Consider the following 19,762-nt stretch of genomic DNA (forward strand, 5'->3'; position numbering starts at 1 on the left):
TGATCAGACTTGACCTGATATTCACTCATCAATAATAATCAGTTCAGTTCAGTCCAGTCATACTGCAGGTTCACACATGTTCTTCATCTCCTCATCAATAGATATCATCATCATCATCATCATCATCAGTGTCAGACTGAAGAAGAGAAAACATTTAAGTTTTCCAGAATAAACTCGTAATATTGCAACTTATTCTCATAGTATTAGGACTTTATTCTTGTAATATTCTGACCTTTTCTTAATATTCTGACTTTATTCGTGCAATACCACAACTTTGACTTTTTCAACTTGTTTCTTGTAATATTACAACTTTTACTGGTAATATCATGACTTTATTTATTTATTTATTTTCTCGTAATACTATAACTTTATTCTTGTACGTCAGTAAATTGACGAGAAGTGAAATATTGATTTGTTATAAGTTGCTCTTAAGATTTTCCTCCACAGATCTCATGTTACACACACACACACACCTGTACACATCTATAATGTGTTATAAATGTATATATCAGCTTCATCCTCCTCTTCATCACAGAATAGAATAATAGTCATAATAATAATTCTCTAAAGTCTCTGTTATGGCTGTTCTAATAGTTTTTCTATGGCTTCTCTTACATAGAGGTTACAGGGCGTCACCATGGCAACATGCACTCTTACGCCTAAACACACACACGAAACATTTCCACAAAAGTGTGTGCGCTTGTCTCGTTAGATTGGTCAAGGCAGTGGGCGGAGCCTGTCACAGTGATGCATAGATAAATAAAGGGAAAGATTATTATAAACGTTATACGTTATAAACGTCAGTGTATTTGCAGTAAACAGGAAGCTGCAGGAGGAAACATCAATATTTAAATTAAATTAAACGTGTTAAACACAGAAGTGATGACTTATTTTGATCAGATTTCCCTTCATGTGTTTATTTCTTTATTTCTACCAAATCAAAGACTGAGTCTGTTTTTATTTGGTTCATTTACAGAGTCAAATATTATTAATAAGTAAATGAAAACACATTTTCATTCATTTAATGCACTTTGCCAATTCTTTTGTTCATTTGTTTAAATTTTAGTTCAAATAAAATGTGAGTATTCACTTGTTTAAACTTATTTAAAACTTGATTGTTTTCATTTTGACAGATTATTGTTGTTTTTCCATTTGTTTTTTTTTGTAATTTATAAAATGAGGATCATTAGGTTATTTTCATCAATAATAATACACTGATTTATTTGAATATCTTTTAAATCTCAGGTCAGAATATGATTTTGTGTTAAAATGGTCCTGGAGCTTCCTGTTTGAGCCTCATCACTGATCTGAAACAGCAGCAGCAGAGAAGAAGATAAACGGCTACAATCACATCAGCGTCTCTGCTCCTAACAAACAAACAAACAAACAAACAAACAAACAAACAAACACACGTTTCCTCATCAACATGTTTGTCAAAGTCGTTTCCGTCACTAAACTTCAGTTTAAATGTTTATGATGGGATGAGTTTTTCACACAGAGTTGGAAGCACGTTGTTTATCAGCTGCACAATTACCCACAATCCCCCGTTTCCCCTCTGAAACTGTGTCACCTGCTGGCCCCGCCCTTCAGGTCGTAGACTTTGAGGAGGAAGTCACAAAAGTCATCTTTGACTCGATGTTCGTGATTCGTTCTGTGTCCGTTTATGAAAACATGAAGTTCAGAGGCGTGGCCTGTAGCCGGGCTCCTATTGGACGATACCAGCTGTCAATCGCACTGGTGTCCACTCACTTCCTCTAAATGTGAAAATGATTTACTAAACTGAAACAAAATAATCAACAGATTATTTTATCATTTAGTCTCTCCTCGTCTCTGTCTGTCTCTCCTCGTCTCTGTCTCTCTCTCTCTGTCTCTCCACGTCACTATCTGTCTCTCCTCGTCTCTGTCTCTCCCGTCTCTGTCTGTCTCTGTCTCTGTCTCTCTCTCTCTCTCTCTCTTTCTCTCTCTCTCTCTTTCTCTCTCTCCCTCCACCACTATCTGTCTCTCCTCGTCTCTGTCTCTCCCTGTCTCTCTCTCCTCGTCACTATCTGTCTCTCCCTCTCTCTGCTCTCGCTGTCTGTCTATCTGTCTCTCTCTCTGTCTCTCTCTCTCTCTGTCTCTCCTCGTCTCTGCCTCTGTCTCTGGTTCATACGCAGCTTCCTGTGTGAAGACGAGGGCGGGGACACGGGCCGGAGACATTTGTCCTTCTCCACATGACGACGTGATCCAGCACTAAAGTGTAATCTGAAGGTTTGTTAATCAGTGCTAACGATAAATGTTAATAAATGTTGTTTGTTGGTTGGTTGGTTGGTTGGTTGGTTGGTTGGTTGGTTGGTTGGTTGGTTGGGTTGTTGGTTGGTTGGTTGGTCACGCTTGTTTACCTGTCGACAGTCGTCTGTTTCAGTCTGGTGGCGCCGCCGCCGTCGTGTCATCCGTGCAGCGCACAGAAGTCAAAGTCGGCGAACGCCTCCTGCTGTTGGGCGGAGAGAATGCAGGGTTTGCAGGGCGGCGACAGGATCGGCTTCAGACACGTGAACTCGCTGTCAAAGTTGCTGACGTCGACGGGCTCTGCGATGGACGGGAGAAACGGCGGCGTGACTTTCTTGGCGAGCAGAGCTTCCCAGTCGATCGTCTACGAGACAGAGGAGTAAACTTCGTCTTTTTCACGCAGAGACGATGAAAAGATGAAGAAAACAACAGAAATAAATCCACAATCACCTCAAAGAATTTCTCTCCTTTCACCTCGTTAGCGTCTCGTTCTCCAGCTCCGAGTCTTTTCAGAGGATTTCTCTTCAGCAGCTACAGACGAGGCATCGATTATCAGGTTTAAAGGAACTGGGAGTGAATATAAAGACGGACTGACGAGGAAAACCAGATTATATCCACGTCTGCGTCTCACTGTTAGACAGGAAACCACTCATCCTCCCACACCATCAGTCTTGGTCTTTTCTTAGTCACTTAAGAGTCTTGGTTTTAGGCTCGGCCTCTAAAGGTCTTGATCTTGTCTATGTCCCTTAAAGTCTTGGTCTTGGTTTTGGCCCCTAAAAGTCTTTGTCTCAGCCCCTAACATTCTTGGTCCATTAAAGTCTTGGTCTTGTATTGGTTTTGGTCTCTCACTCTCCCACACCAAAGTCTAGAGAGAAAATCAGTGATTTTAGCTGCTGCCGCTCTGCTGCCTCGTGTGGTCACTTTGTGTCACTGACATCAATGATAGAGGCAGCAGCTGTGTGTGTGTGTGTGTGTGTGTGTGTGCTGTGATGATAAAATCACTGATTGTCTCTGTGGACTTTGGTGTGGGAGAGTGAGTGGTTTAACAAAGTGACACTGATTTCTGTTTTAAAGTGTGTCCTGTGGGAACAGACAGAGGTCAGAGGTCGTTACCTTCTGGATGATGGTGACAGCATCAGGAGGAAGTGCAGGAGGATACTGCACGTCGTCGTTGACGATGCTGTCGAACACTTCCTCCTCGTCGTCGCCAGGAAACGGAGACTTCACAGGAGGAAAGACAAACATGAGTCCACTCTGGTCTTTGAGTAATAATTCAGGTATTCTGAAGGTTAAAGGGGACATATTATGCAAGATCCACTTTTTAACCATTTCAATCCTTATATTTGGGACTCTGAAGGCCCTACCAGTCTCCAAAGTGTGGAAAAAGAATACTCAGTCATGTTTTCGTGGTCCCCCTTAGTGTAAGTATAGGCCATAAAACACTCAGCGAATGTTACCGCCCCACCAGTAAGTTTACTTGGAGAGCTCCACCTTAGCTCCACCTTGTCCCTGCGAGAGTGCAGGCGAGGGAGGAAGAGCGCTATTATGTCAACGCGGAGGGACAAGTGTGCTGTTGGTGGCTGCACAGTGGAGCACAGTGTTTTACAGAGGATTTTATATATGAAGCTAATGTGCCAATGATAAAGTCAGCAAACGTGTGTTCGTGTGTTCGCACCACTTCACATCAGTATTTAGTCAGCGACGTACAAACACACACATTGTTAAGAAAAGGTCACACAGAGGTCATAACTGACCATTCTGACACGTCCTAATTAAACATATTTGTTCAGTACGTCCTCCATGACCGGAGCACACACTCAGACTGATACAGTCACATACAGCAGCTGTTTATGCAGCGATCAGCGGTGGATCAGTGGTGCTGTCCCTAAGTGTTTGTAACTGATTTACAGTTGGACAGTGTTCGGCTCCATCCTTATGTAGGACGTCTCTTCCTGTGACGCACGCTGTCATGTTGATATTGTCAGAGAACTAGTGGAGGGAGGGGGAGAGGAATGAGGGGAGGGAACAGGAGCTGAGCGAGTGAGCGCTGTAAAGAGGACAAATCAGAAACCCCCTGGAAGAAGTGGGTGTGTGTTTGCCTGTGTCTCATTTGCATATAAAGGTAGTGTTCTGAAAGGGGCGGGTTTAGCAGGGTTATTGAACTGCTATGATGCTTCATCCTGATGGTGTTTTGACCAAAGCGTGTCACTGACATGTTCATTAGGACACCAGGGAACTATTTTAATGGGGGAAATAGGGTATAATATGTCCACTTTAAAGGCCGAAACCAAGACTTAAAGTCTTCAAGGGACTGAGACCAAGATAAGACTTGTTCCCAAGACTTGGTCTCTGCCCATGAAAGTCCAATACAAGACCAAGAATGTTAGGGGCTGAGACCAAGACTAAGACTTTAAGGAACCAAGACAAGATCAAGACCTTTAAGAGCTGAGAACATGACCAAGACAAACACAAAGCACAGACCAAGTCTTTTAGGGACCAAGACAAAGGTCAAAACCAAGACAAAGACTTAAAGGCTTTAAGGGACTGAAACCAAGATAAGACCAATTCTTTCAGGGGCTGAGACCTGAAGGTCTTGGGACCAAGATAATTCAAGACTGATTTTCTGTGACTTTGGTGTGGGAGAGTGAGTGGTTTACAAACTTCAGTCTCACAGTGGACGTGATCATGTGACGTATACATCGTAGATTTGAACTGTATTTTGTTAAATGGATCAAATCAAATCCGGTTCCTCACTTCGCCCACGAGCATCTCATAGATGAGGACGCCCATCCCCCACCAGTCCACAGCCCGGGTGTAGTTGTCATCGGTCAGAACCTCAGGGGCCAGAAACTCTGGAGTCCCGCAGAAGGTCGAGGTTCGATCCCCGTAACCCATTCCTGTCAAAACCAAGACCAGATGGAGGCTCGTCACGTTTGTCCCTCTTCAGAGTCCAAGTGACTCATTTCAAACACATGATTTTATCTGTGAGAGTCAAATCAATCACCTTCTTTACAAAGTCCAAAGTCTGTGATCTTCACAAAACCGTCTGCGTCCATCAGCAGGTTGTCCAGCTTCAGGTCTCTGAGGACAGACAGAGACAGTGTCTTTGACTCTGATAAAAACATGGTCTCAGTGTGGTCGAGCGTGCTCTCACTCACCGATAGATGATTTTATTCAGGTGAAGGAACTCTAATCCCAGCACGACGCACGCCGAGTAGAACCTGTGAACAACAGCAGACACAGCTGAGGAGACGGTGAGTCACCCGAGAGACTCTCTGAGTACAGACCTGGTCTGGGCCTCGCTGAACACGTGGTTGTGGATGTGGATCATGAGGTCACCGCCTGGTAAATACTCCATGACGAAGCAGACGTGGTCGCTGGTCTGGAAGCAGCCGTGCAGGTTGACCAGGAACGGGTGTCGGGACGCGTTGATCATCTCAAAGATCCTCTTCTCGCTCATGAGACTGTGGATTAACGCTCAGATTAACGCTCAGATGAACTGTTTTCATCTGGTTTTACTGATACATGTAAAGTTTGAGCTCATTCTGAAGAACATTAGTCAGTTTAAGTCTACGACATCTTCAGAACATCGTCACGTCTTTATCTCACTGTTACACTCAAGCTTGTAATCCACTCACTCTCCCACACCAAGGCCCACAGAGAAAAGCAGTGATTTTAACATCACAGACACACACACACACACACACACTGCTGCCTCCATCACTGAGTTCAAATGTCTGATTTTGTCTCTTCACTGTTTGAAATCCAACGTTCAGATTGACCTGAGTGACACAGAGTGACCACACGAGGCAGCAGAGGAGCAGCAGCTAAAATCACTGATTCTCTCTCTCTGAGGTTTGGTGTGTGTGTGTTTTACAAACTTCAGTTTACACAAGGAAAAGTCTGTCTCACAGTGAGACGTAGACTTTAACTGATGTAGGTTTTATCAAACTGAGTCTTTTGACACAAGGAAAAATCAGTTTTTCCTTGTGTCTCTGCTGATGTTTTCACTGAGTCTCCTGCTGTGTCAGTCTCCCTGGTCTCCCAGATCTTGCTGGTCTTGCTGGTCTTACTGGTCTTACTGGTCTCGCTGGTCTTGGTCTCGCTGGTCTCCTGGTCTTGCTGGTCTCCCTGGTCCCCCTGGTCTTGCTGGTCTCTGCTGGTCTCCCTGGTCTCCTGCTCCCTGGTCTCCTGGTCTCCCCTGGTCTCCTGGTCCCCTGGTCTCCTTGGTCCCCTGGTCCACCTGGTCTTGCTGGTCTCCCTGGTCCCCCTGGTCTAGCTGGTCTCGCTGGTCTTGCTGGTCTTGCTGGTCTTGCTGGCCTGGCTGGTCTCCCTGGTCTCCTGGTCGCTGGTCTCCTTGGTCTCGCTGGTCCCCTGGTCTGGTCCCCTGGTCCCTGGTCTCCTGGTCTTGCTGGTCTCCCTGGTCCCCCTGGTCTCGCTGGTCTCGCTGGTCTGGGCTGGTCACGCTGTCTCCTTGGTCTTGTTGTCCCCTGGTCCACCTGGTCCCTGGTCTCCCTGGTCTCCCTGGTCCCCTGGTCTCCCTGGTCTCCTTGGTCTTGCTGGGTCCCCCTGGTCTCCCTGGTCCCCTGGTCTCCCCTGGTCTCCTGGTCTCCTGGTCTGGTCCTGGTCCCCTGGTCTCCCTGGTCTCCCTGGTCCCCTGGTCCCCCTGGTCTCCCTGGTCCCCTGGTCCCCCCTCCCCTGGTCACGCTGGTCTCCTTGGTCTTGCTGGTCCCCCCTGGTCTCCCCTGGTCTGGTCCCCTGGTCTCCCTGGTCCCCTGGTCTCCCTGGGGTCTCCCTGGTCTCCCTGGTCTCCCCTGGTCTCCCCTGGTCTCCCTGGTCCCCCTGGTCTCCCTGGTCCCCCTGTGTGCAGGTGCAGTGTTAATTTGAGTCTGAATGAACTGACCCACACACACCTGTCCACTTCATCACGGGTCACGATGTCTCGTTTCTTCAAAGCCTTGATGGCGTAAAGTTTCCCCGTCTTCTTAAACTCGGCCAGCAGGACCTGGACGGAGAAAAGAGTCCCAGCTGACCATGAGGAGGAGGAGGAGGAGGAGGAGGAGGAGGAGGCTCTTAATGACAGTAAGTTACCTTCCCAAAGTGACCTCTGCCCAGAACTGAGATGTATTTGAAATCTTCCACGTGCGTCCTGATGAAAAACACAACAAAGAAAATGAAAGCTTTTATTTCCACTTGAACAAAATCACATGTTAATATTTCTGTGTGTAAATTTACTTGAGCGCAGAAACCGACTGATCTTCACTTCTCTCTGTGTTTATGGACGACTGAAAACAGAGGAAACATCATTCAATTCAATTCAATTCAATTCAATAGACCTTGAGACGTTTTCTGGATTCATGAGAAACAGTATTAACAGATAATAATGATGGTTTTATTCTGTAATCTGAAACCGTTTAGAGATTATTTTTTAATTGAAGTGTTTATATCTAAAATATGAAAATACAAGTAAAGCAAAGTTAGTTTTAACCTTGTAAAATGATGGAATATAAAATCATTCATAAAACAGTTATTCAGCCTCATTAGTTTGTGTTTAAACACAGAAAAGCAGGATTTATTCATCCTCTCTGACCTGTTGTTGTTGTTGTTGTTGTTGTTGTTGTTGTTGTTGTTGTTGTTGTTGCTGCTGCTGCTGATGTTGTTGTTGTTGTTGTTGTTGCTGTTGTTGTTGTTGTTGTTGTTGTTGTTGCAGCAGTGCAGGCACAGAGGAGGGCATGTCATCTGTCACCATGATGGTGGGTGGCGGCTCGTCTCTGTCGGTGAGGCTGGTGGGCGGAGCCTGTTCCTCAGTGATGTCAGTGAGTCTGATGACGGGCGTGTCACTGCCGTATGTTCAGACACAATCATATATTCATGCTGTAAATATAGCACTCTACGCCACTGGTTCTCAAACTGAGGGTCAGGCCCCTCGAGAAGGTCATAACAACAATCTGTGGGGTCATGAGGTGAGTAACATCCTGCACCAAACCTCAGAGAGAAAATCACTGATTTTAACATCACACACACACACACACACACACACACCTCAGAGAGAAAATCACTGATTTTAACATCACACACACACACACACACACACACACACACACACACACACACACACACACACACACACACCTCAGAGAGAAAATCACTGATTTTAACATCACACACACACACACACACACACAAACCTCAATAATCACTGATTTAACATCACACACACACACCAAACCTCAAAGAGATAATCACTGATTTTAACATCACACACACACACACAAAACCTCAAAGAGATAATCACTGATTTTAACATCACACACACACACAAACCTCAAAGAGATAATCACTGATTTTAACATCACACACACACACACACAAACCTCAAAGAGATAATCACTGATTTTAACATCACACACACACACACACACACACACACACACACACTCAGAGACACTGATTTTAACATCACACACACACACACACACAGAGAGAAAATCACTGATTTTAACATCACACACACACACACACACAACACCTCAAAGAGATAATCACTGAACATCACACACACACACACACACAAAACAGAGAGAGATTTTAACATCACACACACACACACACACAACACACACACACCAAACCTCAAAGAGATAATCTGATTTTAACATCACACACACACTGATTTTAACATCACACACACACACACACACACACACCAAACCTCAGAGAAAATCACTGATTTTAACATCACACACACACACACACAAAACCTCAAAGAGATAATCACTGATTTTAACATCACACACACACACACACACCCCTCAGAGAGAAATCTGATTTTAACATCACACACACACACACACACACACACCAAACCTCAGAGAAAATCACTGATTTTAACATCACACACACACACACACACACACACACACACACACTCAGAGAGAAAATCACTGATTTTAACATCACACACACACACACACACACACACACACACACACACACACACACAAACCTCAGAGAGAAAATCACTGATTTAACATCACACACACACACACACACCTCACACATCACACACACACCAAACCTCAAAGAGATAATCACTGATTTAACATCACACACACACACACACACCTCAGAGAAAATCACTGATTTTAACATCACACACACACACACACACACACACACACACACACACACACACACACACACACACACACACAAGAGAAAATCACTGATTTTAACATCACACACACACACACACAGAGAAATCACTGATTTTAACATCACACACACACACACACACACACACAAAGAGAAAATCACTGATTTTAACATCACACACACACACACACACACACACACACACACAAACCTCAAAGAGAAAATCACTGATTTTAACATCACACACACACACACACACACACACACACACACACTCAACCATCACACACACACACACACACACACACACTCAGAGAAAAATCACTGATTTTAACATCACACACACACACACACACCACACACACACACCAAACCTCAGCTGTGATGTTAAAATCAGTGATCTTGTGTTTTTCTGGAGGTCAGAAGGTCAGGTGACCTCTGACCTTGGCAGTGCAGTGGCGATGTGCGACTCCTTGTCCGTGGCTCGCTGTGTGTTGTTGGTGGAAAGGTCGGGGGTCGTGCACAGGGTGGAGCTGAACGTGGTGAAGGAGGTGTAGCGAGGGAGGATGTTCATCATCAGGTGACCCCAGGTGGCAAAGTTCATGTTCATCTGAGCAGCTCTGAGGAAGTTCTTCCCTGTGACACACACACACACACACACACACAAACACACACTGCAGTCACACACACACTGACAGTGACGCAGATCAGCTGATCGTACCTCGTTCTTTAGTGAAGATGCAGCGCTGACGTCTCAGTTTGGGCTGACGCTCCACCACCGCGTCAACAAACCCAAGCTGTGGAACCCAGAGGAGACAACGGTGTTTCATCTTTAATCTGAGTCCATGTTCAGATTACATCAGATTAGATTTAGGTCAATAAAAAGACTGTCACTCTGGCAGTTTGCCCCGCCCCCTCCTCTGTCCTGATTACACACACCTGCTGACAATTAAGCCATGTGGACTTTAAAAACTCTCTGTTTCAGTGCCAGTGTGTTTTCGTCCACGCCTGATCACCAGAGCTCCTCCCACAGCCACAGACTCCACACGCTTTCTTTTGTAAGTTTTCTTATCCTAGCCTGTCTGCTGATGCTTTAGTTAAGACTTTAGTTAAGATTTTGTTTTCCTCCTTGGGAGAGATTTCTGTTTGTAAATGTTCACACTCCGATCACTAGGATTGTGACTTACCTTTTATTAGTTAGACTGAGTAGATCCAATCATTTAGATTGCGTTTTGTTTTTGACCTCGTTCTTAGTTAGTTAAAGTTAGTTTAGTTTGGAGAGTTTTCTGTTTAAGTTTAACATGATAAACATAGTCTGAGTTTGTTTCCTCTTCAGAGTGATATTTAGTTTCTTTTGAAGAGCGTTGCTCTCTCCATTGGTTGTAGTTTTTCATAGCCACACTTTGTCTTCCCTCAGTAAAGAGGATCTGCCTTGTGTTGTTTACGAGTGCCAATAAAGACAATTAAAAGGCCTCTGCGTCTGAGTCCTCTCTGATCTGTCTTGTCAAAGACAAGACCAAGACCTTTAGGGGCTGAGACCAAGACCAGACTTTTTTTCTTGGTCTTGGTTTTCTCTGGTCCTCTTCACAAACTTTTGTTTCTTTAAGACTTAAACTGACGTAGATTTTCTGAGTCTGGTTCAGCGTACCTTGGCATAGAGGAGACCCTGTGGCTCCAGACTCAGACCCAGGTTCTGGTTCTGGTTCTGTTTGTCCATCATCTCTTCCAGTCGCAGGAACTTGACGGCACACATCTCTCTCCTGTCCCTCCAGAAGACTCCCACCTCCAGCTCTCGAGACTGTCCAGAGACAAAATCAGAAGGAAAGGTCGTCCTCCCATCCCATAATACACACTGCAACCATTTAACTCTTCATATTCAGTGTTTAATAATATTCCCATATGTCACTCTCTGTGATTAGTGTCCTGTTGCCATGGAAACCACTGTTATAATAATGTTATAATAAAATCTGAGCTGAATGTTTGTGCAGGTGTGAGGGCGACACCTGCTGGTAGCACACACAACTACAACCTGTAATGTTTCATTCATTCACGTTTTACAATATTAATGTTCATTCAAAAACTAGAATCTCACAAGAAACATGCATTTTAGATACAGTATTTATGATATTTTGATATAAATCAGTTTTTATGTGTCTTATAGCCTGTTTTAAAAATAATAATATAATAATGTTTTGGATTGTAAATGGTTGGATTTATTCAGATGCAACGGAACCAAAATGAAGAAGAAATAAGACTGAACTTGTATTTTTAATAAAATACAAATATGCATTGTATACACTTATATATGATATTAGATTTATACTTATATTCATGTGTCTTATAGCCTGTTAGATTTTCATTATACTTTTTCTTCTAATTATAACGTTTATGTCAGTTTTTAGAAGTTTTTTTTTATATCTTTCTAATATTTATTTATTGACTTCACATTTTATACCAGTAAAGGAAAAAGTTGCCCTCTGTAATTTCTGCTAAATAATAAAACAAATGAGTAAAATGTGAAATAATTGTGTTTATTTTTATCAGATGTAACAACAACAGAATGAAAATGAAGAATCATTAGACTGAACTTTAACTAACGTTTTTATATCAGGAATAAATGAAATAATGACACCGTTCATTCCTCTTCTTCTTCAGCTGACTCCACATTCTTGTTCTTCACACGTGATCTCCATCATGTCTTCTTGTGTCCTCATCTTCTCCTCCGTCACATCCTCTCGTGTCCTCATCTTCTCCTCCGTCACATCCTCTCGTGTCCTCATCTCCTCCGTCCGTCCTCTCGTGTCCTCATCTCCTCCGTCACATCTTCTCGTGTCCTCATCTTCTCCTCCGTCACATCCTCTCGTGTCCTCATCTCCTCCGTCACATCTTTTGTGTCCTCATCTTCTCCTCCATCACATCCTCTCTTGTCTTCATCTTCTCCTCCGTCCGTCCTCTCTTGTCCTCATCTTCTCCTCCATCACATCCTCTCTTGTCTTCATCTTCTCCTCCGTCCTCCTCTCTTGTCTTCATCTTCTCCTCCGTCACGTCCTCTCTTGTCCTCATCTTCTCCTCCATCACGTCCTCTCTTGTCCTCATCTTCTCCTTGTCCTCGGCCTGCAGCAGTGTCCTGCTCAGCTCCCCATAGTCCTGAAGACTGGTCGTCTCTCTCCAGTCTCTCCTTCTCCATGAGGAGCAGAGCAGCCTTCAGCTCTGAGGTCTCTCGCTGGTGCTCCTCCAGAAGCCTGGACTTCTCCTGCTCCCACTGACGTCTGGACTCCTCCAGAAGGGCCTGGGCCAGCGCAGCGGTCAGTCTGGAGGTCTCCTTCTTTGTCTTCTGCCGCTCAGCACTGACACGTTTCTCCAGTTCTTGGAGCTTCTGCTCAGCTGACTCAGGGCTCTGAGAGATGATGTCCTGATGAGGTGGAGGTGGGCTCTCCTCTGTGGTCAGCACTGTCTGGTTCTCTGGTTCATCAGGTGCTGCAGGTTCTGGTTCTGCTGGAGGTGATCTCCTCTTGGTGATTTTCATGTGGATCCAGTTCTTGACTGTGTTCGGTTTGGTCCCAGTCATCTTCTCGTCGTTCTTTTTATCTGTCTTCTCAGCTCCGATGTTCTGCTGCTGCAGGGACTCCATTAACTCTGTCTCTGTGTCCACAGGCGTGTTCAGAGCGGCCGGTTTCCTCATAATCCTGGTCCTGAGGATTCTCTGCAGCCCTTGGGGCTCCTGTGGATCATCAGTGACGTCGGTGGGGAGCGTCCACGTCTTCCTCTTCCTCACCCAGAAGTTTGGACGGCACTTGTTTTGCTCCATGTTGAATATTTGGAGGATTTACAGCAGAGGATTGAAGTGTGAGTGTGAAACTGATTCTTCTGAGCTTAATGTACCTTTACAGGACTGTGATGTCTTCAAAGACATTAAAGAAACACAAACACAAAGTCATCACAGGACAACACAACTGCTGCTCTTCTCTGTGTAACGGTAGAATAGCGCCGCCTAGTGGTGCAGTTCCGAGTAGAGATTTACGTGCAGAGGCGGAAGTTTGCTCTGTTTACTGTGGCAGAGCGACATTAGCATGCTAGCAGGCCGCTCGTGTGACTACACTGATGAAAGTAGAACACTAATATTATTATAACTCATATTATACAAATATTATCTTGCGGTAGATAAATTGGGATGAACAGTCACTGTGGCCGCCGCGGAGTCGCTGACGTCATTAAAACGGCGCCATGTTAAATATTCCGATAAAATAGCTGTTAGCTACGCGGCTAATTAGCATCATCGCTGCTAAACCATGTGAGTTTGTTGGACTGTACACAATGATAATAATAATAATAATAATAATAATAATAATCATTATTATTACTACTATAATAACAAAAGTAATAATAGTAATAGTAGTTGTTGTTGTGTGTGTGTGTGTGTGTGTGATTTAACTTAAATGAATGTTCCATAAAACAAAGAATTCAATTTAAACGGAAACATTTGAGAAGATCATCATTTCCAGGTTTGACAAACACTGTTTTTATTCGACAGATTAATCGATAATGAAAATAATTGTTCGTTGCAGCTCTATTGTCAACTATTTTGATAATCGATTAGATCAGTTTAAGTTCTTCAATCTTTCAGCTTCTTAAATGTGAAATGTGAATATGTTCTGGTTTCTTTGCTCCATAAAACAAAGAAATCCTTCAAACTGAATCATTTCAGAACATCATGAGGTTGAGAGAGTCATGATGAATCCTGTCTCCTGCTGAAAGATCAGACTGTGTGAATGTGAACTGTAATCTCTGACCGACCAGGTGAGTGGACTCACCCGCTCCAGCTGAATAAAGAACACCTGGTCCCAGCTCTGTCTGCTGACCGCTGCCCACCGAGTCCGGCCCACCGGCCTGCCGTCCAGCCTGAGGACAGCAGCGACCTCTGCTGTCAGCAAGAGACACAACAACATGAGACTGGACAAACACCAGGGAGTGATGGAAGTTTGTCACACAGGTCTGGTTCTTGTGTTTGTGTGTTTGTACAAGATTATACATAAAATCTAAGTCAACTGAAGTCTACGATCCCATGTCTGTGTGTGTGTGATGTTAACATCACTGATTGACTCTCTGGACTTTGGTGTGGGAGAGTGAGTGGTTTACAAACTTCAGTGTAACAGTGAGATAAAGACGTGAACATGTGACGTAGATTTTATGATGTGATTCTTTTCACATGTCACATGTATGTAACACACATGTGTGACCAATAACATGAATCCCTCTGTGTCTTCATTAGCAAACCATGTGACTACTAAAACTAAAACTCTTCAAAAGATTAAAAAAAACATGTCACTCACCTTGATGTCCATCTGTCCTGTGAGCAGCTGGTGGACTGTCCTTTGTTGGACATTTGTCCTGCGCTATGTCTGACAGTAAGTCCTCACATCCCAGAAGCCGGACTTCAAGTTTACCTTTAACAAAAAAATACACCTCACAATTTGAATCTGTGTGTGTGTGTGTGTGTGTGTGTGTGATATTCTTTCATTTCCCAAGTGTTTTTTAAATCACTCGCTGCCAACAGAGCAACTCCAGGGTTTGTTACATCATCAAAGAGCTGGTGCAGGGAGATACTGGTTTACAGCTTAACTGTCCAGATTACACGTGATTATCCAGAGGTCTGCATATGGCACAACATCACCACACACCAGTGACATTATGAGGCAAAGGTTTGAATCTGTATTTCCTGAAAATGTCCTGCAGAGATCTGTGATTTAGTCTGATGACATTTAAACACACCATTATTTAAAAATGTAAAAAGCTGTCAGTGAAATGATTTGGTTTTGTGGTTTGTGACTGAGCTGTGAGCGCCCCCTGCTGCTAAGAACCAGCCTCTTCACAAAAGACTCATCTCATAAAATCTCCAACAGCTTAAGTTTAGATGTCTTAAGACTACGTTCACGTCTTTATCTCACTTTTCCAACAGGAAACTGAAGTTTATAAACCACTCACTCTCCCACACCAAAGCCCATAGGCCCTATCACTGATATTAACATCACACACACACACACACACACACACACACACACACACACAGAGGAGATGTTGATCCACTGCTGACTCCATCACTAAGTTCAAATGTCTGATTCTGTGGATTCTAAATATTTAATTTAGACTTAACTCAGACTTAGACTTAACCTTGTGACCACACGAGGCAGCAGAGGACCAGCAGCTCCTGTGTGTGTGTGTGTGTGTGAGATGTTAAAATCACTGGTTTTCTCTATGTGCTTTGGTGTGAGAGAGTGAGTGAGACAAAGACCAAGACTTTAAGGAACTAAGAGCAAGCCAAGTCTTTTAGGGACAGAGACAAAGGTCAAGTCTTCAAGGGACTGAGACCAAGATACGACCAAGACATTCAGGGGACGAGACCTGAAAGTCTAGGGACCAAAAACTAAGAAAAGACCAAGACTGACTTTCTCTATTGTGTGTGTGTGTGTGTGTTGTTACCAGTTAAGGATGCAGGTCTCATGGAGAAGGTGGACAAAGGACACTCAGGTCTGTTGATCTGGGAGGTCAAGGGTTCCTCTGAAGGGTCGGCGCCCCCTGCTGGCTGCTGCTGCTGTGGAGGCTCTGTGTGGCTCGTGTCTTTCAGACGTTTGTCAAGCGACAGGCGCAGGAGGTCCAGTTTCTGGGAGGAGTCGAGCACCCGTGACTGAGCCTGAAGGTCAAACGTGACAAAGACAAGTGGATCTGGATCTGTATGAAATAACAAATAAACATCCTGAGATGATGAAGGTGATGGAGTCCACTAACCTCGGTCAGTGCCTTCTGGTCCAGGGAGGAGATTCCCTCCAGCTGCTTGACCACATCTTTGGCCAACACCAGAGCGTCCGTCTCTCTCTGGACGTGGTGCTGCAGCTCTGCCAGACGAGCGCCAGCAGGACTGATGCTCACCGGAGGAACCTCTGAAGAAGAAGAAGAAGAAGAAGAAGAAGAAGAAGGTCACAGAAAACAAGATCTTTTACAGAGGTACAGAGAGCTTTTTGTGTCATCTCTGCCTCAGAGGTGGGGGAGAGTGAGGAGATGAGAGGATGAGAGGATGAGGACAAAGAAAGATTGGGGCAGTGCATGGCCTGCTGTGTTCAGTTATGAATCACAATTTATTTTGTATGGAGCTGTGTTGTAATTTATGTTAAACTTTGAGGAAGAGGAAGAAACAAGGGTTCAGTTTATGTTGAAATGTTGTGTAAATAAATACTGACTGTGCTACTACTGCTGCTGCTGCTGCTGCTGCTGCTGCTGCTGCTGCTGCTGCTGCTGCTGCTGCTGCTGCTGCTTGGACACAAATAAAAACATGATGTAAAGCATCATGTGACTGGGTTTGTGTTGATGGGTCTCTAATCTGTGTGTGAACACGATCCACGTCCTCGTTCATCATCACTGACGTTTTTTCCTCAGAAACTTGGACACACGGTGAATTCAACATCACCACTTCACCACTTCACTACGTCACAGAGAATCACTGAGAGGAAAGGAGGTCAGGAGTCATGGAGAGGAAACATGAGCCGAGGAAACAAGGTGTCCAGTTACTGCCACTCTCCTGTTTCCTACACTCTCACTCTCATGGACAGGAAACTGCTGCTGCTGCTGTTACTGCTGCTGCTGTTACTGCTGCTGCTGCTGTTACTGCTGCTGCTACTGCTTACTGCTGCTGTTACTGTTACTGCTGCTGCTGTTACTGCTGCTGTTACTGCTGCTGCTGCTGTTACTGCTGCTGCTGCTGCTGTTACTGTTACTGTTGTTACTGCTGCTGCTGTTACTACTGCTGCTGCTGCTGCTGCTGTTACTGCTGCTGTTACTGCTGCTGCTGCTGTTACTGCTGCTGCTGCACACGTGAGTTTAAATGAACAACAACATTGTCTGGGTGCAGTTTAGATTTAAATGCTGTCTATTATTAATGCTGTCAGAGTGCTTTCACTCTGTGGATTAAAGAAAACAACAGAACTATGAGGACAGATATTTCTGCTGTTACACTGTGTCTTTAAAACAACAACCTCTGTGAATCACAGGCTAAGTCATGATGCACGATTCTGTGATCCTGCGACACGTGATGATATCTAATGAAAACACTGTAGTGACAGTCTGTGTTACTTTCTTTAAAACAACACGTCTCTTAAATTAGAAGAAAAGATGATGAGGTTTTCGGCCCCCTGCTCTGCTGCTGTATCCACACAACGCTCCCTCAGTCAGGTCAAATGTATCTGAGTTTCTGGCCATTGATTGTTGTATTAAACATCACTTAAAGGGTCATTTATACTCTTAGAGTTAGTTTATTTAGGAGAATTGACTTCTTCATCAGAAACAATCCTCCTGTCTGCGTACTGCAGCTTTAAATAAGTAAATATGAGGAAGACGTGAGGACACGGGGGTCTGACCTCTGTTAGTGGAGCTGTTGTTGTCTCCACCTCCATCTCCATCACCACCGCTGCTGCTGCTGCTGCTGCTGCTGCTGCTGCTGCTGCTGCTGCCGCCTCCAGCCTGAGCCACTTTGATAATCTGCAGTCGGATCAGCTCGATCTTGGAGCGACTGTCCTGCAGCATCTGCTGAGCTGTGGACAACATCTGATCCTGGATAACGACATCATCATCATCATCATCATCATCATCATCACACTTCTGTTACCTGACAGCTCATGTGACACACACACACTCACCACTAAACTACACACACACACAACAACAACAGCAGCACACAGTTTACCATGACGAGCAGAGGAGATCACCAGTGACACTTCAGCCCCATGTGGAGGGAGGGAGGGAGTGAGTGAGTGAGTGAGTGAGTGAGTGAGGGTGTGAGTGAGTGAGTATGACTGTGCACTTCACTCACCTCACAGTGATGCTGTGGCTCTGTGCTGAATAAGGACTAATCTGTCATTCCCTGTGGAGGAGGAGGAGGTGGAGGAGGGGCTTCTCAGGTAACGCCTCTCCACCTTCACTATCCTTGACAACACAACAAGTCCTCTGGTGTCCTGCTGCGTCCTCTGACACTCACTCACGCTGACGTCTCTCCTCTCTTGTCTCTGTCAGCTGCTACATCCTGAGACCTGGACGACACAGACGCTGCTGCTGCTGCTCTGTTTGCCTCCCTGCAGCCTCTCTCCTCTGCAACATCTCCTTCACGCTGCATCCTCGTCCTCCTCTGTAAGCAAATCCGTCCTCCTCCTCCTCCTCCTCCTCCTCTCTGTGTCTCTTTAAAGGGGGTTTCTCTCTGCAGACACACTTCCTCTCCAGTGCCAGAGCTGCTGCTGCTGCTGCTGCTGCTGCTGCTGCTGCTGCTCTGACAGCACTGATTGCCTGCTCAGGGCTCAGCATTGGCCGCTGCGTGACCACATGTCCCCGTGCTGTCACTGGCCAAAAATCCTGCCTTGCGTCTTTGGGACGAGGCAGAGAGCGACCAGTCTGTTAATCTGAAGAGACACTTAAGACAAACATGGACACAAGTCAACATACATGTTTATGCAGAAGGTGGAGATTAGAACAGATTAGATTAGATCAGATGAGATAAAAACTTTATTAATCCTCTCAGGAAGTTCCCTAATGTGAGGTCTCATCCACACAGAAGCAGCTCCAGCTTTCATGGAAAATAAATGAATGAATCTAAAACTTGTTTGAGGTTAAAATATTGTTTATTTCTTTCCAGAAAACAAATCAATTATTCACTTATTTATTTACTTTAAACATTCATTTTCATTTAGGCACACTGCAGTGCACACACACACAGTGTTTATTGGTGACACAAATGGCAAAATAAATAGATATTTAAAGAAATATGAAATAAGTAGATTGATCTACAGTTGGACGTTGTTGGCTTTGATTCTTGTGTCCGACCAGTGATGGGAATAAACGGCGTTACTTTTTTCAGTAACGAGTAATCTCATGAATTACTGTTTCAATCATGATAACGCTGTTACCGTTCCTGATGCTGTTTTCATCAGACCAACTAGACCTGGAAACCTCTAAACCGAGGGGACACGAGACAAGCGCATAAGTGATGCTGATTGGCTGAGGTAGAGTCAAATTTCAAAAGCTGGATTGTTTTTGTCTTTTTTTAAAGGGCAACTTTTACCGTTTTATTGTTACTACTTTCCAGAGAGTAAATGTGTTATTCGATCATCAGACACGTCTCACTCACACAACAACAGCAGGAGTTGGGATCAAAAAAAAAAGAAACGTCAAAGTCACTTCCTTCAAATTAAATACTGTGTTTACTGTGTTTTACTGTGTTTCAGTCAAGGTTTATGAGTCAAAGATCTGAAAAAAACTGCTCATAAAACTTGTTCTAATTGACACAAACACAGTGTAGGACTTTTTC

The 19,762-nt window shown here is 44.4% G+C and overlaps 1 protein-coding gene across 1 annotated transcript; it reads right to left on the minus strand.

Annotated features, from left to right (window-relative positions):
• Nucleotides 1-2,086: 2,086 nt before the first annotated feature.
• Nucleotides 2,087-18,221, minus strand: LOC122769651 (serine/threonine-protein kinase N2-like). Its single transcript, XM_044026360.1, has 20 exons — nucleotides 18,152-18,221; nucleotides 17,826-18,018; nucleotides 16,204-16,355; nucleotides 15,898-16,108; nucleotides 14,751-14,864; nucleotides 14,232-14,341; nucleotides 11,069-11,218; nucleotides 10,142-10,217; nucleotides 9,864-10,056; nucleotides 7,953-8,105; nucleotides 7,501-7,557; nucleotides 7,357-7,414; nucleotides 7,179-7,270; nucleotides 5,553-5,729; nucleotides 5,424-5,486; nucleotides 5,270-5,346; nucleotides 5,020-5,162; nucleotides 3,379-3,486; nucleotides 2,716-2,796; nucleotides 2,087-2,629 (listed from the first exon to the last, which is right to left on the minus strand). Exons 1-20 carry the CDS (start codon nucleotides 18,152-18,154, stop codon nucleotides 2,426-2,428), a joined length of 2,415 nt encoding a protein of 804 aa, XP_043882295.1. The 5' UTR covers nucleotides 18,155-18,221; the 3' UTR covers nucleotides 2,087-2,425.
• Between the last annotated feature and the right edge of the window lie 1,541 nt (nucleotides 18,222-19,762).

This window comes from Solea senegalensis, linkage group LG5 (assembly GCF_019176455.1).
Source record: "Solea senegalensis isolate Sse05_10M linkage group LG5, IFAPA_SoseM_1, whole genome shotgun sequence".
Classification (NCBI taxonomy): Eukaryota; Metazoa; Chordata; class Actinopteri; order Pleuronectiformes; family Soleidae; genus Solea; species Solea senegalensis.